Source organism: Balaenoptera acutorostrata, chromosome 1 (genome assembly GCF_949987535.1).
Source record: "Balaenoptera acutorostrata chromosome 1, mBalAcu1.1, whole genome shotgun sequence".
NCBI lineage: Eukaryota > Metazoa > Chordata > Mammalia > Artiodactyla > Balaenopteridae > Balaenoptera > Balaenoptera acutorostrata.
The window spans coordinates 40284805-40306662 of NC_080064.1; the positions used below are offsets into that span (position 1 = coordinate 40284805).

General features: G+C 54.5%; 1 protein-coding gene across 3 annotated transcripts; it reads left to right on the forward strand.

Moving 5' to 3' along the window:
- The first annotated feature begins 1160 nt into the window (after nt 1–1160).
- On the forward strand, nt 1161–21584 carry SLC5A9 (solute carrier family 5 member 9). Of its 3 annotated transcripts, XM_007164496.3 has the most exons (15): nt 1239–1323; nt 1494–1746; nt 3320–3391; nt 6299–6403; nt 6705–6869; nt 8024–8129; nt 8941–9021; nt 9348–9553; nt 9751–9886; nt 10715–10822; nt 13401–13551; nt 15090–15258; nt 16621–16836; nt 19196–19355; nt 19911–21584. In XM_007164496.3, the coding sequence occupies exons 3-15, from the start codon at nt 3377–3379 to the stop codon at nt 20117–20119; spliced, it is 1827 nt and encodes a 608-aa protein (XP_007164558.1). In that variant the 5' UTR covers nt 1239–1323; nt 1494–1746; nt 3320–3376; the 3' UTR covers nt 20120–21584. The 3 variants fall into 3 exon arrangements, with proteins under 3 accessions (XP_007164556.1, XP_007164557.1, XP_007164558.1); XM_007164494.3 differs by lacking the exon at nt 1494–1746 and having other exon boundaries at nt 1161–1323; XM_007164495.3 differs by lacking the exons at nt 1494–1746; nt 8941–9021 and having other exon boundaries at nt 1161–1323.
- The last annotated feature ends 274 nt before the right edge of the window (nt 21585–21858 follow it).

The window sequence follows — 21858 nt, forward strand, 5'->3', positions numbered from 1 at the left end:
CTGGCCTGTGTGTGTGCAGCCGGATGCAGAGCAGACGCTCACAAGACTGAAATGCCCCAAATTCAGCAATTTTAGAAGGACAGTATGAGCACGTCTGTGTGCCTGGTGCCTCAGGCCCTTGGTGGTTGGTGCCCATTTCTCGGTGTGAACCCCAAGAGCGTGCAGTCTCTCAGGGTTTGCAGAGGGTCTCAGGAGTGCATCCCAACCTCAATGGCACTTGAGGCCTCGCTCAGGAGGACACCAGGCTCAGAGTCACTTAGCAATCTGCCCACGGTCAGCCTGCTGTTGGGCGAGATGTGCAGGTGGAACTTAAAAGCAGGCTGCCCGGGTTTCAGGCCAGGCCTGAACCCCCGTCTCCCGTCTCCCTCCTCCCTGACTCAGGGCATCTGCATCTCAGGGCGGATGGTCTTCCCTGGGCCCAGGATGTCCTCTGTCCTTTTCGGGAGCACTCCTTTATCACAGCACAGGGCAGGAGTGTGGACCCAGCAGATGTGAATTCTAGCCTTGCTCTGTAGCTTGGAATAAACCATGTCTCTGCCCAGGCCTCAGTTTCCTACATTGTAAAAAACAGGGCAAATGACACCTGGGTGGGTTGGAGGTGGGAGCACGTGACATAGTGGACCCTTTGCGAGGGTCAGATCAGACCCCCCCTTCTCCCTGTGTCCCTTCCACTGGGCATAAGGAAAGTGCATGGATCTGCCCATTAAGAAACCCCGACTCCAGGCCCAGCTCTGCCTTTACTTCCCTGCATCCCTTCCTTCCCTCCCTGGGCCTCAGTTTCCCCTCCACACTGGCAGGAGCTTGAGCACCTTGGTTCTGAAGTCCCTCCCAGTCCGGGCTGCCAAGACTCTGCTCCTTTCTTTCTGCCCTTCCCCCTGTTCCTGCTCCTCTCCGGGGTGGCAGCGTGCATGCGTGCACATGCGTACATGTGCATGTGTGTGTGAGTGTGCAAAGGTGTGTGTAGTGGGGTCAGGGAAGGGGAGAGAGGCCTGCAGAAGATGGAGCTGGCAGTAAGGGTAAAAGGGGGGCCAGGACTTTACGTGCCAGTGGGGCTCAGAGCTTTCTCATTGGCCAGTGGCGCTTGGGGCTGTTTAATCATTAAAGGAAAGGAATGAAACCAGGAGCGCCTCAAAGTCCAGCCTGGTGGTGACTGACTGGCAGATGAGCACGGGGCTGGCAGCAATGGGGCCTGGAGCTTCGGGAACTGGGGTCAGCACGGCGACAGTTCCACGCTCAGCACTGGGTCCTGGAGTCAGCCTGCATGCCTACGACATCGCGGTCCTGGTCGTCTACTTTGTCTTCGTCATTGGCGTGGGGGTCTGGGTGAGTAGCCCGGAGGTTGGGGGTGGGCAGGGGAGGCAAAGGCAGGCTCTCATCAATGGCTGGTCATGGAGCTGGGGGCAGGGGTGGGCAGAAGGAAGGCGTGTCCAGGAAGCACAGGGGCTGATGTGGAAGGACCTTAAGGGATCATCCTCTCCAACCCCTCCTTTTAGAGATGGACAACTGAGGCCCAGAGAGGGCTGTGACCTGCCAGAGCTCACACAGCGAGCCCCAATCTGCCGCCCGACTCCCTGACCCTGTACATCTGCTCCTTTGGCCCCACGCATCCCTGGCCTCCCCGCGTCCCATTCCTGCCCTCCTCCACACGCCAGCATCCCCAGTTCTGCGAATGCTTGACTCCTGGACCCACCACACCTTCCACCAGATGGTGCCTTGACAAGGAGCCGTGCTTTCTAAAGAGCTGGGGTGCGTGTCTCACGGGAAGGGAGCCAGGAGGATCCCAACATGCTTCTGTTCTCCACCGCTCACCAGAGCCCCCATGCCCTGGACGGGCGCCAGGCTTGCAGGTCGGGGAGCTCTGAGTTCAGATGTCAACTCCAACAGGTAGGGCCGCATGGCCCTGGGAACATACGGAGCCGTAGTTTTCTTATCTGGACAATGAGAGTATAAAGGTCTATGAGGTAAAGTGACCCTGACCATTTAGGAGCATGACACATTTAAGGATCTGGCACAGTGCCCAGCACACAGCCTGCAGCAATAAATGACCGCTGTTATCTCTGCAGCAGTTGAGGGAAATGCCAGCACCTTTAGACTCCACTGTGAGGCAGAGAGTGATTTGAGCCCCAGGTGGTCACTTAGGAGGCTGTGGCAAGGTCAAGAACCATCTCTGGGCCTCAGTCTCCTCATCTGTAAAGTGGGATGAACTGTCCCTGCTTCCCAGGGTGTGTGAGGAGGAGATGGGCAAACAGAGGCTCGCTGGCTCCCGGGAGGTGGCCAGCCGTGAAAAGCAGAAACTCCTCTGTGACTTTGGACAAGGTGCTTCCCATTAGGGGACCTCCATTTCTTCACCTGTAACATACATTCTTTCTGTTCTTCTGTCCTCCCCAAGGACCAGAGGTGGCACAGGAAAGTCCAAGCAAAGGCTTGACAAGCAGCAAGCCCTGCACACCAGTCACGTCCTAGTGACTAATCTGTCACTTTCTCTTGGGGGAAGAGAAGCTTCTTTCAATTTCCCTCTCCCTTCCCCTCCTTCAGGTATTTCTCTTGTCTGCAGACCCAATCAGATGCCTGACTTCAGCATCTAATAAGGGCTTTAAATTTATCTTCCCCAACCCACTGCCCTGTACTCACCCCCTGCATCCGAGAGAAAGTTCTTTCATTCCCCACCCCCTTTCAGTCTTCAGAGTAATTCCTCAAACAGGCCACTACTGACCACCTCCCAGTGCAGGATAGGGCTTGCTCCAGGGTCATGGGTGGACCTCAGTGGTGTGGTCTGACATCAGGCTGGAGCAGGAGACGCCCCCCAGAAGAGTCCTGCCTCTGTCTGGGGCCCGAGTGCTTTGCATCCTCCCAGCCCCCCGAGTGGGAGTCTGGCTGGGTGGAGGGGACAAGGCAGTCTCCCTGCCACGGTAGCCTGAGGATGAGACCCCAACTCATTTCCTGAAGCAACGTTTGGACGGGGACGGGGGAACAGGATAGGACACAAGGGTGCGCAATGGCAATAATCTGTGCACATGAACAGCACCGTACATTCATGAGGGCGTTTCACTCACATACACACACACACACACACACACACACACACACACACCATTAGCTCCTTTGTTCTTCACACCAGCCCCGGGCGATGAGCACGGAGGCCGAGAGAGGAGAGCTGACGCCCCCAAAGCCACGTAGCTTAAAGATGGCGAACGCTTCAGCCTCAGTTCCCACCCCCTGTGTCCCCACAGTGCCTGCCTCGAGGGGCAGGGAATCTGGGGCAGAGGGCAGAGCCTGGGGGAGGCTCAGGAAATCCTCACTCTTGTCATTTCCTTTCCAGTCTTCCATCCGTGCCACCCGAGGGACCATTGGCGGCTACTTCCTGGCGGGAAGGTCCATGAGCTGGTGGCCAGTGAGTTGACCTTCCTCCCTCCCCTCCCCCCATCTCCCAGTTCCCGCCTCACCTACTCCTGCCTGGACCAAGGCTACAGCCCCCAAGGGGGTTCCTGGCTCTGGGCTCCTTCTCTCTGGTCCAGAGGCACCAGGCAACCTGAGAGATCTTGCAAACCCACAGCTGGGACCTGCGTGCCCTGGGCGCCTCCTAAGTGTGGGTCCCAGGCCGGACACTGGACCTACAGAGCCCACTCAGAGTGTTCCCGTCCTAGAGGAACTCAGAGCTGAGCGGGGCAGACAGACTCATAAATAACTTGATGGCTGCTGAGCTGGAGGGGAGCATGGGGCCTGTGAACGTTTGGGGGAGGCCTCTAACCTGCAGACAGTGGCAGTGGGATTAGGAAAGATTTTCTTGGGAAAGTGACACATAAATACTGAAGAGCAGTTAAATGAGGGAAATCCTAGAGGTAAAATCCCACCCACCACAGGAACTGATCTTTTGAACCCCAGTCCCTCCCATCAGGCCTCCCCGCTTGCTCCTTTTGGTCCTCAAAGCTAACTTCCTCTTCCTGAAATAGGACGGAGGGAGGTGAGCCCTGCTTCCAAACCAACAGCGGAGTCCTCAGCCCCAGGGGCCACTGAAGCTGGGCGCAAGCCCAGGCACGCACACCTCACACATGGCGTGTGAGTGCACACACACACACGCACACGCACACGCACACCACCGGCCCTCTGCACGTCCCTGTCTTTGTTCTCGCCTCCCTCCCTGCCCACCGCTGGCCACAGACTCACCAAAGAGCGGAGGAACCCAGGAAGCCTGCAGGGTTCTCTGGGAGGTTCAGGTGTCTGGGACAGGGAGAGGTGAGGACAAAAGGAGCATGACAGAATCCCCAGGGATGCGGGAGGCTGTGGGCCTGGCAGCTCACAGGGGCGGGGACAGGGTCGCTGGTGCCGTCAGACACCCCTCATCAGAAGAATGAAAACCCCTCGGAGGCCTTTCTGATCATCTGGTCCCCCCACCCCACCCCCAAATCACAGCCCTGGAAACGAGTCAGTGGGAGGCACAGAACTGGGACAGATCAGGTCTCCTCTGGTCCATCCAGGAGAACCAGTAGGGGGCCGTCCTGGACTGTCAGTCCTGCGGAGAGCAGAGCTCTGGGGTGTGAGGAAACCCTCGGCCTCCGAGCAGGAGGGGGTGCCCCAGAGATGGTGACGGAGCGGGACGTGGGCACGTGCACGTGGGAAGGAGGATGTGGCGGTGCCCTCCTCAGGGGGACGGGGCTGTGAGCTGAGCCGCCTGCGCTGAGAGCAGCTTCAGCCCAAGGCCGGGGCAGAACCAGCTGTGGGCGAGGGAGTCTCAGTCCCACTGCCCCGCTGGAACGTGTGTGTCTGGGGTCTGTGATGATCGTCCAATAGCTTTGCACGCTTGCCTACTCAGCCAGTCCTGAGAGGTGCCTCGTTCCCCTCCCTGTGCCCCGAGAGGAGTATGGCTGGGGGCTGAGAGCAGAAGGAACAGCAGCACCCCCGTCTCAGAGGGGCCCGTGGGGTCCCCTGCCGACCTTGTTGATGGCTCCCGGAGTGATGCACTGGGAGCCCTGGGCAGCGTCCTCGAGAGCAGCCTGGGGACCCTCTTCTTCCAGAGTAGGAGGTCCGGTGCTCTCTGCTGCGACTGAGTGATCCGGCCCAGGCTGCAGCATCCCCAGGAGCACCTAAGAGAGGGAGGGAGTGTGTGTGTGCATGAGTTGTGTGCGCACGGGGCGGAGGGGGGGCTCCAAGTCCTCAGCAACTTCCGGCCAATTATTATCTCTCTGCCTTTGCCCTGTGCTGCCCCTTCTCTGAATGTCTCGGTGCTTTTCCTCTTCTCACTTTCTACTGCCCAGCACCACAATTTTATTAAGGTGACACAGGATACAAGACTGGCTCTTCCCCTCCAGCTCCCACTCCCACACCCCTCCCAATTAAGGATCCCATCTAACAATAAAAGATAACACTAATGAATGCTGACTAAGGCCTAGCACCCATCAAGCAGTGATTACAGGAGGCAGATGGCCAGAGTCGAAATCCTCATTTCGACTGTCACTTATCAGTTCTGGAACTTGAGCAAGTTATTTGCCTGTGCCTCAGTTTCCCCGAGTAGATCGGGGATAATAGCAGAACTTTCCTCATGGGGTTGTCGTGAGGAGTTGGTGAGTTAATGTATTTAGAACAGAAGCAGGCGCTTGGCCATGCCGTTCAAGTACTGACTGCTGTGACTGTGGGCATCATCTGTCTAACTGGCACTGCCTCCTATTGCCTCAGAGTAGTTGGCTGCCTCCTGGAGAAAAATTAACTGGGGGGCTGGCCTGGGCTGTGCTCAAACCCGCAGCTCCTCCCGCTGCCTGGCCCTGCCCTGGGACCTGCCGGAACCGGGTGGCAGAGGGCCTCCCCCAGCCCTCTCGTGGGGGACTCCCCTTCTCCCTTCAGCTTCCTTCTCTCTGGAGGCCCTTAGATCCATGGCCCCAGAGCAGAGTTTTATCCTCCCTACACGGACCCTGCTTCCTATGGCTTCTCTTCTTTCCCAGTTTGCCTCTCACTCACTGGGTGGCCTGGAGCCAGTGACTTCATTTCTCCTAACATTAACTCTTTCCTCTGTAAAGTGGAAAGATTAATACCCATCCCTCCAAATATTTGTGGAGATTAAGTGTATTAGTGCCTATAAAATGCCTAGCACATTGCCTGGCATACAGTAAGTGCCTAATAAATATCAGTTCCATTCCTCTTCTCATTGCTCCCCCACTGCATCTCCTCCCTCTGATCTCACGTTTCCTGAGTTCAGGTTCTGCTCTCTCTCTGCCTCTTTCCCAGGTCCTGAAGCTCGTAGTCCTGACTACAGATCGATTCAGATGAAAACTGACCTCTGACCCTTGGCCCCACTTGTGCCTTGCAGATCGGAGCATCTCTGATGTCCAGCAATGTGGGCAGCGGTTTGTTCATCGGCCTGGCTGGGACAGGGGCCGCTGGAGGCCTTGCTGTGGGTGGCTTTGAGTGGAATGTAAGGAAGTTGGCATGGAGGATTCTCACGGATAAAGGAGGGCCTTAACCCACCCCACCCCACCCCATCCCCAGCCTTAGTGCTAAGAGGAACCTCAGAGGTGCTTGGGGAAGCTGCATGGTGAATCGAGAACCCATTTTACAGATGAGGAAACCAAAGCCTGGAGGACCTCATCAGAGGTCACACAGGACTGAGATCAGGCCTCTGGTCCCTTACCTCCCTGCCCAGGGCTCTCCTCTGCACAGACCACCCCTCCATCTGCATCTAGAACATGGATCCCTTTTTCTCCCCACTCTCCCAGGCAACCTGGCTGCTTCTGGCCCTCGGCTGGATCTTCGTCCCCGTGTACATAGCAGCCGGTGTGGTCACAATGCCGCAGTACCTGAAGAAGCGATTCGGGGGCCAGAGGATCCAGGTGTATATGTCTGTCCTTTCCCTCATCCTCTACATCTTCACCAAGATTTCAGTGAGTACCTGCTCCCGTGTGGCCATCATGTCTCTCTGAAAATGCTTAGGAGAGGGCACAGCTTGTTGCTGGATGGATGGATGGATGGATGAACGCATGGATGGTTAGAAGAGGAAGGATGATAGAAAGGGAGGATAAATCCACACCCTTCCTCACATGCTCCCCCTCAGCAGTAGGGTAATTAGAGATGAAGGATAAATGTTTGTTGAGTGAATGAGAGTCCCTCTATCCAAAGAACTCACAATCTAGAATTCATTCACTCATTTATCTTCCCATTAATTGATTCTTCATTCAGCACTGAGCATTAACTGCCTAGAATGTTGCCATTAGAAAGGGCCTATTCTTCCTCTGTTGGCCTAAACTCAGAAGGCAAACCCAAGTCAAGCAATTTGCCCAGGTCCACACAGAGCACTAGTTCTGGGGCTGGAACTAACATTTGGGTTCTGTGGCCCAGTTGTGGCCTCCTGAGGCTCTGTCATGTAGTAGCCCTTGTCATGGGTCACAAAACACTCATGCAAAGGGACCAGCAAGCATGCCCTGAAGGGAACTGAATCATTCAGGTTTGCCAGGTCCAGGGCTGGAAAAATTACAGCCTCTTGTTCCATCAATGCTTGTAAATAACCCTAAATCAGCTCAGGCAAAGACTGCAACCCCAAGTCCTCCAATAAACCCAAACATGTGGGTATCCAGGACCTGTGTCATCTGCACTGGGGCGCCTGCCCGTCAGGTCAGCCACGGGCCCATCAGGCAGCTGAGTGGGCCGGTGCTCCTTCAGGGAGCAGTCAGGGACCCTCTAGGTTCCCACCCTCTCCCCCAGTGGCCTCTTCCCCCAACCCCCCGACCACAGCTCCTGTCTCACTTCCTCAGTGTGCCACTTCATCCCTTCCCCGCCAGCACATGACCTTGGCAGTGCTGCCAGATCACACGGTTGTCAGGCTCAGAGCTGTCTTCGGCGCTCCTCTGCTTTACAGTCTCCACAGCTCCTCGGTGTTTGTAGGCCAAGCCCATCCTCCTGAGCATGGCACGTAAGGCTCATCTTCATCACACCAGGAGGGCCGACAGCACCTGGTATTGCTGAGCAGGAAGGTGACATACCCCGGTGACCACACAGAGGGCCTTGGGTGACCTGGACTCCTGGGTCGCTGTCTCTGCAGACTGACATCTTCTCTGGAGCCCTCTTCATCCAGATGGCCTTGGGCTGGAACCTTTACCTCTCCACTGTGATCCTGCTGGTGGTGACGGCCGTCTATACCATCACAGGTAGGGCCGAGGGGAGGTCATGTCGGGTGCAGGTGCCAGGAGCAGAGACAGGGACAGGTGGATAGGGAAGCGCCGGATGGCAGGGACACAGAGGCCCAGGGAGGGACAGAGCGAAAACTGACCGGGAGAGTGAGAAAGAGAAACTGGAGGGAACAGAGAGAGGCAGACAGAGATGCAGAATCAGAGGAAAAGGCGGAAAGACTCAGTGCAACAGAGGAAAGGGGAGACAGGAAGGGCAGAAACAGGAGGAAACAGAGCCAGCCCGAGAGAGCCAGGGAAGGAGATACAGAGAAAGACCGACAGCAGGGAATAAGGTGGAGGTCGGGGGACTGTCACCCGGGCTAGAGTCACCACGGGGTGCTCCAGACAAGAGCCACAAGCATGCCTTCTCCCGTCTCCTCCAGAGCCCCTCACACAGCCCTGGGCTCCCGGGACTCGGGCTCCGGCAGACTTACTCCTGGCTGAGGTGGCCTGGAAAGAAGGGGGAGTTTAAATGGGCATTAGGGTGGGGAGGGAGGGAGGCTTCCTGGTGGAGCTAACAGCACAGTAAAGGAAAAGACTTGGGATATTACCAAACAACAGCCGGAGGCCGTCGGGACAGAAAGAGAGGGACCTGGGGGCCTGCGACTGTACCAGCCCCTACCCCCTGGGCGGGCCCATGGAGGACGAGGGGCGGGGAAGGCAGCGGCCAGAGTCCATCCGCTGAGGGCTCCATGTGTTCTCTGGTCTCCCCAGTGTGGCCCAGCCCAGGGCGGGCACCCTGAGAGAAACCCCCTGCTGGTGCTGATGAGCCCTCTCCTTGGGTCCCCAGGGGGCCTCACGGCCGTGATCTACACAGACACTCTGCAGACGGTGATCATGGTGGGGGGAGCCCTGGTCCTCATGTTTCTGGGTAAGGAAGAGTCCTGAATACGTCCCACCCTCCCCTGTAAACTCCTCTCTGATCTCTCTCTGGCTGTCACCATCTCGGTCTGATCAGAACTTTGCAGAGCACAGGGCCATGTCCCCCCTCCAGGCCAAGGCTCCCAAGGAGCAGGATTCTCTCTACTCCAAACCAGGGGTCTTGAGCCTGAGTGCCACTCCGTCTCTCATTCCCAAGTCCCATATGAGTTCCAAGCTCAGCGGTCCCACACAGGACTGGGATCCAGGGAGCTGGGGCAAGTGACAGACCCAGTGGGGCCTCAGGGCTGTTTCACTCGCAGTGGTCTCTCCCTGCAGGCTTTCAAGAGGTGGGCTGGTACCCAGGCCTGGAGCAGAGGTACAGGCAGGCCATCCCTAATGTCACAGTTCCCAACACCACCTGTCACCTCCCCAAGCCCGACGCCTTCCACATGCTCCGGGACCCTGTGAGCGGGGACATCCCTTGGCCAGGCCTCATTTTCGGGCTCACGGTGCTGGCCACATGGTGCTGGTGCACCGACCAGGTGATGCCCTAACCAAGCTTGGCCCAGCCCACCACAAACTGGGGTGGGTCCTGTGGGCAAACTGGGCATGTGGATGCACAGAGGGCTGGGACTGGTTCGGGAACAGGTATGGGGCACGGTCACCACGCTGGGGCTCGCTGGAGCTGAGCGGAACCCGAGCAGGCCTGACTGGCGCTCCTGCACTGCTGTCTTTTCAGGTCATTGTGCAGAGGTCTCTCTCCGCCAAGAGTCTGTCCCACGCCAAGGGGGGCTCCGTGCTGGGGGGCTACCTGAAGATCCTTCCCATGTTCTTCATCGTCATGCCTGGCATGATCAGCCGGGCCCTGTACCCAGGTAAGAGCTAGTCTCCCTCGGGGCAAAGTTGGACCAGAGCAAGGGCCACACTCTATTAAGAACACATAGTAAGGACTTCCATGGTGGCGCAGTGGTTAAGAATCCACCTGCCAATGCAGGGGACACGGGTTCGAGCCCTGGTCTGGGAAGATCCCACACGCCACAGAGCAACTAAGCCCGTGCACCACAATTACTGAGCCAGTGAGCCATAGCTACTGAGCCCGTACACCACAACTACTGAAGCCCGCGCGCCTAGAGCCCATGCTCCACAACAGGAGAAGCCACCACAATGAGAAGCTCGTGCACTGCAACGAAGATTAGCCCCTGCTCACCTGCAACTAAAAAGAAAGCCTGCGCGCAGCAACGAATACCCACCGCAGCCAAAAATAAATAAATAAATAAATGTATATTAAAAAAAAAGAACACACAGTAAGTTCGTTAGGCTTTGTGGGCCAAACATACAGTATGTATATCAGTAGGAAAAATTTGTATCTGAATATCATTTTAACATCCTGCTTTCTCTCTATAAGGGAAAAACCAACTGAGGCATTCATGGTGCCTTGCAAGGATATTTGCCTTTTATTAAGATATAAGGCCTAAAACCCAAAGGAGTCTATCAGGTTTTGCAGGGTAGTTTGTGGTTGAGAAGTCTATCAGACACTCCTAAATCACAGGACCCAACATCCACCTGCCCTTTGGCCCTCTAGACGCTGACCCCTGCCAGAGTCACCAGTGAACACTTTCCCTATGGGGTCAGAAAGCAGGTATTGGGCCAGCCAGAGAAGGTATGGGATGATTTAGCTCTGACCGCCATCACTTCTTCTGCAGATGAAGTGGGCTGCGTGGACCCTGACATCTGCCAAAGAATCTGCGGGGCCCGTGTGGGATGTTCCAACATCGCCTACCCCAAGCTGGTCATGGCTCTCATGCCCGTGGGTAAGTCCCGTCCCCCCACACCACGCTGCACACCAGCTTTCCAGCCTCATCCAATTCCCACTGCCCAAGAGGGATTGCATTAGGATGGTCGTGGATGGGAAGAGAAAATGAAAACATTCACCTCCGCACCCCTGTTCCTAATACACATACACACACACACACACACTTTTCACTAGCATCTGTAGCGCACTACTCTGTGCCCTGGTTCTGGAGATGCAGAGATAAAAGGCAGGTCCCTGCTCCCGGGCTCAGTGCAGTCTGCAGGGTACCCAAGCAGAGGCACAATACAATGTGACCAGTGTGGGGACACGGTGGGGCTGAGGGCACCCTAAGGAGGCACCTGACCCACTTTGGAGGAATGTGGAGGAAGGTTTCCCAGAGGAGAGGAAATGGAGCTGAGTCCCAGGGAACGTCTTAGGCAGACAAAGGTGGAGGGACGTGGGAAATGTCATTCCGGGGATGAGGGCCCGCATGTGCAAAGGCCCAGGGATGAGAGAGTGTGAAGTCTGAACTGAAAGTCGCCAGTGTGGGCTCAGATGCAGCAGGAATGAAGACCGCCTTTGTGGGGAGGACTTGGCGGCCATGCCCCACTGTGCAGCGTGGCCTTTACTCTGAGGGCAGTGGAGGGTCACTGGGGGTTTCAGGCCAGTGTGCATGATTGGATGTGTGCTTTAGAAGGATCGCTCTGCACGGAGCGTTCAGCTTAGGGGGAGGCAGGGAGATAGCTCCTGAGGGGTTTTCAGTGGTCAAGGCAGTAGTGGTGGCTTGGACCAGGTCAGGGTCTTTAGGGATGGACAGAAAGGGTTTAGATGATATTTGTGAGATAGAATTGGCAGGACTTGATGACTGATTGTATTTGAGGGACAAGAAAGACAGAGGGATCCAAACAGGGCTTGCAGGTCTTGAGTTTACAATGATATTGAGACTGGGGATGTAGAAAGAAAGGCAGGTATATGGAGGGAAGTTGACTTATTCCCTCCCTCCAGTAGAACAAGAAATGAATCAAAGAAATAGTGGAGATGGGGGTGGAGGCCCAGCTATGACAGAGCAGCCACAGAGGAACTGGCTGAGGGAGGTGGGGTGGGAGGAAGGCAGAGGACGGGGTCCAGAATAACTTGGAGGTGTCTTGTTAGGGACCAGAAACATATCATTAACCAAAGGAAGAAGCAGGGGCCCCAGAGGAAGATGCTGGCCTAGATTTGGGACACTTTGAGTCATCCAGGGAGGCATGTAGGAGGTGGTTAAATATTTGGACTGAGGGGAAAGAGGACTGAGGTGAGGCTGGCCAGGGAGCCGTGTTTCTAGATGCTTCCTCATCAGAATCATAGAGACTTGAGATATCAGTGGGCCCCACCCTCCCTTGTTACAGGTTGAAAACAGGCCCAGAAAGGGTCAGAACTAATCCAAAGATCACACAGCTAGTTCCTTGCAGAACCAGGAAACAAACCCATGGCTTCTGACTGTGGAAAACAGTATGGAGGTTTCTCAAAAAACTAAAAGTATAACTACCATAAGACCCAGCAATGACACTCCTGTGAGTATATATCCAAAAAAACCCAAAAATACTAATTCAAAAAGATACACACACTCCAATGTTTATAGCAGCACTATTTATAATTGCCAAGATATGGAAGTAACCTAAGTGTCCATCAACAGATGAATGAATAAAGATGGTGTATTTATATGCAATGGAATATTACTCCGCCATAAAAAAGAATGAAATTTTGCTATTTGCAGCAACGTGGATGGACTTGGAGGGCATTATGCTAAATGAAATAAGTCAGACAGAGAAAGACAAATACTGTATAATATCACTTATATGTGGACTCTAAAAAAACCCAACAAACTAGTGAATATAACAAAAAAAGAAGCAGACTCAGATATAGGGAAGGAACTAGTGGTTCCTGGAGGGGGAGGACATTGGGGTAGGGGACTGAGAGGCACAAATTATTGGGTGTAAGATCGGCTCAAAGATGTACTGTACAAAATGGGGAATATGGCCAACGTGTTGTAGTAACTGAAAATGGAAAGTAACCTTTAAAATTTGTATTAAACATTAAAATAAATAATTAATTAATTAAAGTAAAACCTTCAAAAAATTCCAGGGCTTCTGCCTCACAGGCTGGGGCTTTAGCCTGGTATCAGAGCATCAATGAAAAAGGTACAAAACACTGAAAAAAACCACTCAATAATTAATAGTCACCCTCCTCCCTACCAGGGCCCACTAACCAAGTGTCTACAAGGTTTAAAACCCAGACCGAGATGTCCAGTCTGCAGAGAACCTTAAAGATCAGCTAGTCTCACATCCCTTAATGGTGCAGACGAGGAAACTGAGGCTCAGGGAGGACAGATGACTCGGCCAAGGCCACAGGGGGCGGCAGAGGTAGAGTGTGGCCAGAACCCGGCCTCTAGTGCTATGGGTCTCCAGGATTCCTGGTTGGGCACCTCATTCAACACCGCCCCCATCCCTTCCCCTCCCCTAAACTCCTGATTCTGCTGGATGCTGGCAGCCTCCGTGGTTGCTGGCAGAGCTGGCCTTAACGGGCCAGCTGTCCACAGAGACTTCATCTCTCCCCAGGTCTGCGGGGCCTGATGATCGCAGTGATCATGGCCGCCCTCATGAGCTCACTCACCTCCATCTTCAACAGCAGCAGTACCCTGTTTGCCATTGACGTGTGGCAGCGCTTCCGCAGACAGGCAACAGAGCAGGAGCTGATGGTGGTGGGCAGGTGCGCTGGCCCATCCTTCCGGAGCACCCCCCTCCCTGTAGGCAAAACCCCTCTCCCCTCTCCTCCCTGCCCTGGGCTACCCCAAGGAGATGCGGCTGGGTCTGGGCCCTGCACTGGCAGTCAGAGCCCCTGGTTCCTAGCGCCAACTTTCTACATGACCTCAGGTGAGTTCCTCCCCAGCTCTGGACCACTCCCCTCCCTCCAGAATAAGGAGAAAAAAATCTCTTCCCAGCCTGTTCAACTTTATCTTGGAACTGATTAAGAGGGTAAATGAGAGAAGCTGACAAAGCATTGAATCAATGAAAGATGAACTGTATAGATGGAAAGAAGTTAGCAAGCAGCTCGCCCCCAATGTCTTCCAGACCAGCTCTGGATGTCATCCCAGGATAACAGAAAGACTATTTACTCCCTCAGTCTCACCCCGAGCATGCATCCTGCATCATACCTTTGTGCTGGTGACACAGGGGCGACTCATATGGTCCTGCCCTGAGGGTGCACACAGTTTAATGAGAAAAGCAGAAACATGTAATGCAGTGAGGGGCCCGCATCGATGGAGGTGTTCATAGGAAGGTTGTCTCCAGAGGATGCAGGGCTTTGAACACTCAGCTGAAAATTTTGAACTTTATCTCATAGGTATTCATTTTATGCCTTTCAAAATATAACTTGGTGGCTATTTTTTCTTTTTCTCCCTGGGTTGGGCATTTATAGTTTACACAAAGTTAAGAGGCCCTTTCTGAAATCTTTGCTTCATAATTTAAGGCTCTATAACTCAGGTTTCTGGACTAACGTGTTCATTCTCTACTTGAGTTTAGATAACTTGCTCTTTTCCATCTCCCTGCCTTTGCATTCACTGTTCCTTCCATCACGATGCCTTCTGCCCATGGCTGCCATAGATCCCTACGGCCCCCTCATCTGTGCATCCCAGCCCTACGCACAGGGACTGACCATCAAAGGATCTGAGCGCAGGACAGATTGTACAAAGAGGTGGAGGATAAGAGGGGAGTGAACGGCAGGTAGCTCCTGCCGTTTGGCTGCTGCTCTGGTGTGGCCTGAGAGAGAGAAAATGGGAGGGAAAGGAGGGAAGAGGACAGGTGTGCAGAATCCTTTTATCTCTTTGCTCACCTGCCAAGTCTTACTGCCCCTGATTTCATCAGTCAGTGAGGTTTGGGCACCATCTCCTGGCAATATGCATCATTGCACCCAACACACCCAAGAAAAGTTTTTCCACCAGAGGCCATTTACTCAGGTGGGTGGTGAAGGGGAAAGGAATGGATTTCTTCCTGAAAGCAGATGGGCTACACACCTTCAAAGGGATCTAATTTAAAAAATTGGGGTTTTTTGGATTCTGTAATTCTGGTATTCTGGGATTTTAAGAGTCTAACTTTCTGGAATCTTTGCATTTGTGATCCTGTCTTCTCTGATTCAGCGACCATGCGTTCCCCTCCTTTCTCCCTTCATGGTTCCCGTACATCACCTTCACCTGCCCCCTGCCATGCCGCTCTGAGCGCTCTTCACAGTGCCCTGTCCTCTCCTGGCAGAGTGTTTGTGGTGTTCCTGGTCGTCATCAGCATCCTCTGGGTCCCCATCATCCAAATCTCCAACAGCGGGCAGCTCTTCGACTACATCCAGTCTGTCACCAGCTACCTGGCCCCGCCCATCACTGCCCTCTTCCTGCTGGCCATCTTCTGCAAGAGGGTCACAGAACCTGTGAGTGTGGCAGTGCACCTGTCTCTCCCAGAACACCAGAGGGTCAGGAGAGCCAGTCTGTCCATAACCTGGACTGCCCCCTCCAGGCTTCCGTCTCCCCAGCCATACATAGCATCGGGTCTAGATTTATTCATTCACTCAGCAGACATTAATCAATCCCACTATGGAGGCTCCAGGGATGCGATGGTTTACAAAGTTCACATAGGTCTGCCATCACTGGGCCGGCGGGAGGAAAGAGGTTTCGATATGCAATAATAGCAAAGTATGGTAGCTGCCATGAGAGCAAAAAGCAGGAGCACCTAACCTATGGGACGCCTGGGAGGGGGGGGGGTCACACAGTGACATCTGAGCTGAGATCTGAAGGATTAATGGGAGAGGAAAGAGTCTTCCAGACATGAGGAACAGTGTGTGTAAAAGCCCAAGCAGACGGGAAGCTCTCTAACACGGTAGGGTTCTACATGTCGGCAAAATCACAGCAAAGAGGTTGATGAAACAAAGTGTGAGCTTACAGGGGTGCGTGCACATGTGCCATTCATGAAACTGCACTGAAATCTAACAGACCCTGGGAGATACCAGGAGGGTAACCTTGGCCACTCTCCAGGATGGCCTAGAAAGGACAGGCCCAAATTGCTGGCTGTACCCTGGGGAGGTAAGGCGCGTCATGGACATGATTGCACAGGGGCCACGTGAGAGCCCAGGGCCATCATCAGGGAGACCGTAGAAACCCCTCCTCCAGTGGAGTAGTTAAGCGGGGCCTCTGCTGGGTCTACCGTTTGCAGAGCTCGAGTCCCCCCTGATAACTAGAGTGCACGCCAGGACTCGGTTGAATTCTGGAGGTTTCTATTCATTCCAGAATTTTTGAAAATATAAGCCTTCTGCCCCTTATACATGGGGAACAGGTAGAGGTTAGGGTCCAACAGTGCTACAGAGAAGATATAGGAGGTGCCAGAGCTTTTCTTTAAAACTAAAAAAGGAAGAGTTCTAATTCTGATTTCTGATTTATCCTAACAGAAAGCTGGGGAGGAAGATCCTGGCTTTCCCTGCTGATTACAAAAGCTAATTCCATGCTAGTTGAACATTAAGCACCTATCCTTAGTACTTATTAATTTGCTTATCATTGCATGTGAGTGAGGTCGAGTCACTGCTTCAGTCATTGTTCTGCAGTGGAGTCTAGTCTGACTCTGGAACCCACGCCTTTTCCAATAAACTGCTCTGCCTGCCTTTAGGTTAAGACAAAGCCTCGGCATTCATGGGCAACTTACTCAGGCAGACTTGCAGACACGGTGACAAACCAGACCGTGGCTTTTAGCTTCCTAGGGTTTCCCCGCTGGATCCCAGCCCTGGACCGCCCTCTCTCCGCAGGGAGCCTTTTGGGGCCTCATATTTGGCCTGGTGGTGGGGCTTCTGCGCATGATCCTGGAGTTCTCGTACCCAGCCCCAGCCTGTGGGGAGGCAGACCCGAGGCCGGCCGTGCTGAAAGACTTCCACTACCTCTACTTTGCACTCCTCCTCTGTGGGCTCACGGCCATCGTCATCGTTACTGTCAGCCTCTGCACAACCCCCATCCCTGAGGAAAAGGCAAGTGGAGTGTTCGGAACGAGGCCCCCCCCAAGTGTTCCCCTACCCACAGTGCCTGGAATTCCACCATCGACTTTCACTCCACTGAGTTGTGGTCACAGATGGCTGGGGACGGTGAGCTCCTTGGGCTGCTAATTCCCAAGTGAAAAGTAATTCATTCAATTGGAAAATTACTCAGCGGGCACCTACTCTGTGCCAGGCACTGTATTGGGCTTACGAAGATGAATGGTCCCTGCCAGCAACTGCCCATGGGGAGCAGGGATGGGGAGGGGGAGGAGGAAGACCCCAACACCAACAGTTACTCCCCCAAGAGAAAGCACAGAAGGACCAAGCTCAAAGGGAGCGGCCAAGGGCAGAAGGAGAGGTAGTCACCCCTGGGGGGAGGGCGAGGGTCCCCGACAATGTCACTTGAGTTGGACCTGGAAGAAACAGGTTTATGAGAAAAGAAACAGTCTAGCAGAGTAAGAGCTCGATTTGAAGCCCTCACCGCTCCCATGCTGATGGATTTACCAGTCCTCAGACACTGATGCTCAGTCTTTTGAAAGCTTTTTTCTTTAGAGCAGAAGGGTATTAGTTTGCTCAGGCTGCCATAACAAAGTACAACAGGGTGAGTGGCTTAAATGACAGGAATTTATTTCCTCGCAGGTCTGGAGGCCAGAAGTCAAGGGGTTGGTCAGGTTGCTTCCTCTGAGGCCTCTCTCCTTGGCTCATAGATGGCCGTCTTCTCTCTGTCTTCACGTGGTCTTTCCCCTGTGCCTGTCTGTGTCCAAATCTCCTCTTCTAAGGGCACCAGTCATATTGGTGTCTTTAGGGCCCACTCATCAGACCTCATTTAACCTTAATCACCTCTTTAAAGACCCTCTCTCCGAATACAGTTACACTCTGAAGTGGGGTGGGGGTAGGACTTCAACATATGAATTTGGGGGGAACAGTATTCAGCCCGTAAGAGAGCCCATGCCAGAAGCTGGTCCCTGAAACACTGGGTGGAAATAATTAATAACACTCCTTACCTTTAGAGTTCGCAAAATGACCTATACCCTTAGTGCCACGAATTCCTACAAACAAGCAGCGTGTTCACAGGTGAGCCAAGAGACTGACTTCCCCAGGGGCTCACTCCTGAAATGATCTCCCCCCACCGCTTGATCTTTCAGCTTCCCCGTTGTCTGCTGTCTCATTCCCACACTGAAATCCTTCCCAGTTAAAAATCCCCTCCCTGGCTCCTGTTCTCCTCCAGGTACAATTGTCTCCCTCTCTGACCCTCAACAGCACACTTTGTGAAGAGTGGTGTCCATTGCCAGCCTGCACTTCCCTCTCATCTACTCCTCAACCCACTGAGTGGGCCTGGTGTCCCAGTGCCCTCTGGCATTGCTCACACCAACATTCCCAACAACCTTGTTACTGGTCACTTCTCCGTCTTCATCTTAAGCGAATTCTGAAGAGAACCAGACACTACTGCCCACATCCTGCACCTTGGAGACCTCTCTTCTGCTCACTGTATTTTTTTCTACCCTTCTGGCTGCTCCTCTGTCATCTTCATGGGATTTTCTTCCTGCCCCTTAAATACCATTGTTCCGTAGGGACCCGTGGACGTCTCCACTCTGAGGTCCTACAGGCTCTTCAAGCTCCTGTTGTGTGTGTGTGTGAATGACCACTCCCCCGCCCCCAGGCTTTATCCTCTCACTCCCGCCATCACCAAGCTCACTTCTCCTCCTGCCGGCTCTAGCTCCGTGAGGGGCACCCCTACCCACCTAAAGGTCCAGGGCGGCCCTGAGAGCCACGGCGGCTGCTTCCAATCAGTCACCACGGCCTGCAGATCTCACTCCTCAACCTTGGGACTGCCCCCTCCTGTGACCTCAAATGCTCATTTTTTCTGGTTTCACTTTTGCAACTGTCTCCAGGCTGGATCTCATCAGTTCGCTCCGAGAGATCTTCCTAAAGCCCAGAACTTAGCCTCTTCCCTCTGCTTCCCGCCTGCGGTGACTCTCCACTGCCTACTAGTTTCACGTAGTCTCAGCTCCTCAGCCTGACCTCGGGAGCTGCTGTTGTGGGCCGCCTGCCTCCCTGTGTCCGGCCTTGCTTCTCCCTGTCCTGTCCGTGAGCTCTGGGAGGTCAGGGGCCCAGCCTGACCCGCGGTGTTTTCAGCCCCCCGCATGAGTCCTGTATGGAACAGGTGCAGGGAGTTCAGATTCTCCAAGGGCAGGGCAGTCAGGCCTCAGAGGCAGGCCTCGTCCTCCAGCCCTGTGCTCCTTCCTTGTTCTCCTCGCTGCTCTGCCGGCCTCCTGGGAAGGGGCGTTCTCTCTCTCTACAGCCCGACTTCCTTCCAAAGGTCCCTGAGCCGAGGCTGTTTGCTCTCCTCCAGCTCGCTCGCCTGACGTGGTGGACACGGCACTGTCCTCCCTCTGAGCTGGAGAAGGAGGTGCAGGAGAGCACAGCAGGGACAGCAGACATGCCATCTGGGGAGGGTCCTACAGGGGCCGGAGGGACAGAGAACCCCAGGCACGGCCAGGAACAGCCTGCAGGTAGGCTGGGGGCACATGGGGGGAGCGGTGGGGACGGACACCAGGTCATGGGTCCCAAAGACCCCATCTGGGGGGTTCCCAAGATATCACCCCTCCTCCCTTCCCAGATGGCTATTAAACGAGTAAGGCAGATGAGAGCTGAAATATTGCCCTCATTACTGATATAAAGCACAGTGCAAGGATTTGGTTTATATCACTGTGAAGTGCGCTTCCTCATGTGGAGTTGCTTGGTCCTCACGCGGGGCACGCGCTCTGAACTGGGTTGAACTCTGTTCGTTATCCTCGCCCCTTAACACCCCTCTCCCTGCAACACGGGGATGCTTCCGCTAGACGACGGTTTGGGGGTTCAGCGTGGCGCCCCAGCTCAGCGCCCAGCCTGCGGCTTGCACCCGGGCTAAGCTGACTGTTCCCCCGCCTCTGCCCCCTTCCGTGCGCCTCATTCCTTTCTTGGGTTTCTCACCAACTCTGTCCCGGCCCTGCTCTCTCATCATCTCCTTTCTCCAAGCTTGCCCTGCCGCTCCCCTGCCTTCCTCCCCTCTGACTTCTGTCCCTCAGCCCCACGCAGGTCCTGGGGACAGCTGCTCTGGGGCTGGCTGTGCGGGCTCTCGCGGGCCCCGGAGCAAGCGCTGAGCCCCGCGGAGAAGGCCGCGCTGGAGCAGAAACTGACCAGCATCGAGGAGGAGCCGCTCTGGAGAAGCGTCTGCAATGTCAACGCCATCCTCCTGCTGGCCGTCAACATCTTCCTCTGGGGCTATTTTGCGTGACTCTGCAGGCCTGCTATCAGCCAAGGCAGGTTAAACACAGCCAGGCCTGGCCGGCTAGAAACAGTCTCCCTTCCCACCTCGCTGCCCACACTGAGCCCTCAGAGGCTGAGACTGCAGGAGCCCCTAAAGGGCACCCCATCCAGCCAGTACACTGACGGGTGGAGCCAGGAGGCCCAGAGAGGGCCCTGGGTCTGCTCAGGCCACACAGTAGGACTCGCACTGGGTCGCCTGACTCCAACTCTTCTCCACTACCGTACCTTTCACTCCTACGTCAAAAACACTATTTCTGCCCTCTGGTGAGTCTGTCCAGGAGCTTTTATTCTACATGTGTCATGAGGTCAAAAAAGTGGAAGATACAAGAAAAAGAATGGCAAGAAAGTTGCAAAAATCCTCATGCATCTTTGCTCACCCGTATCCCTTCCTTGTCCTCCTTCTCCCTCCTTTACTCTCTGGCTCCCAATCCCCGGTCACCTATTTGCAGCGAGAATCTCCCCAGAAAGGCCTTATACTTTCACTGATGGCTCTGCACTGGTGGCTGTCAGACCCGAAGGAGCGAGAGACCAGGGTGGAGGGTAAACATGGTGGCAGACGGCATTTGGGCAGGGAGCTCTCCTTGGCACCCCTCAAATCTGCCTCTTCCTACCCTCACATCCAAACATGCACCAAGTCTCCAGGCCTCGAGGAACTTAGAGGCCAGCTGGAAAGACATGACTTGTTGGAGACAAGAGGAATCAGGCCGGGCTGCTTGGTGCTATGAGCAAGCCCTGCGGAGGGGCAACACGGACAGCCTAGGAGGCCCCACAGCTGCGCCTGTGCCCGCTCCCTCTGCCTGCCAGGCATCTGGCTACTCTGGAAAACACCATGACCTTGCCTGGGTGTCCCTCCTCCAGGAAGCCGCCCGATGCCCACAACTGGATCAAAGTCCCATTCCTGGTCGCACAGCCTCTGGACCTGCTTCTGCGGCAGCACCGATCACTGCGCTGTGAGGTTTGCCTCCCGGACCAGACTGAGCACTCCAAGGGGCAGGGACCAAGGACCACATCCCAAGTGACTTTGTACCCAGAAAGTAACAGGTGTTGCTTTAGTAACAGTAAACGTTGAATTGGTAATTCTCCAAAGTCCTGGTAGGCTTTGCACTGCAGCTGGCTGGGTGGTGAGCTGGGGAACCAGTGGTGGGGAGGAATCTCCTTCAGCTGGAGTTTACACGCTGAGCCTCAGATGTCTAGAACAAAACCGCAGCTTCATCCCATTGCCAAAGTCATCCGTGAGAATGTCCCTTCCTTTTTCTATCTTCCTGTCTAGGCTGTCCCGACTCTCATGGGATCCTCTTTAACGCTGCCTTTGATCATCACTTTATGCTAATCACTCATCATAATTGAATACAAATAAAATTCTTGTTTTGAGGGTTTCAATACATCTGAGTCTATGAATACCTCCTATTGCTGCTGCCCCCTCCACATTTCTGTGTCCACTGACCTTTTCTTGTTCTGTGTCAACTCACATGGCTGTGCGGTCCTCACTGTTTCCCAGTGACCCTTAATGGGAACTCAGCTATTTCCTCCAAACCATCTACACAAGGCATTTGTGTGCAACCGATTATTCTGAAGGTCTGGGGAGGGGAAGAATTGTAAACCACAGAAGCACAATTTAAGATTAAACATTGAACTCCCCTATTTCCCAGAGCTCCTCAGCAGCCTGCTCTGAGAACTTCCCACGGGTCTCACAGTGTCCAGCCTCCC

Excerpts from the sequence above, each read along its gene's own strand:
- SLC5A9 (XM_007164494.3), top strand. The coding sequence starts at position 1,162 with ATGAGCACGGGGCTGGCAGCAATGGGGCCTGGAGCTTCGGGAACTGGG. Across the intron at positions 13,552-15,089 it reads GAGCTGATGGTGGTGGGCAG|AGTGTTTGTGGTGTTCCTGG; the intron begins GTGCGCTGGCCC and ends CTCTCCTGGCAG. Across the intron at positions 19,356-19,910 it reads CGGCCAGGAACAGCCTGCAG|CCCCACGCAGGTCCTGGGGA; the intron begins GTAGGCTGGGGG and ends TCTGTCCCTCAG.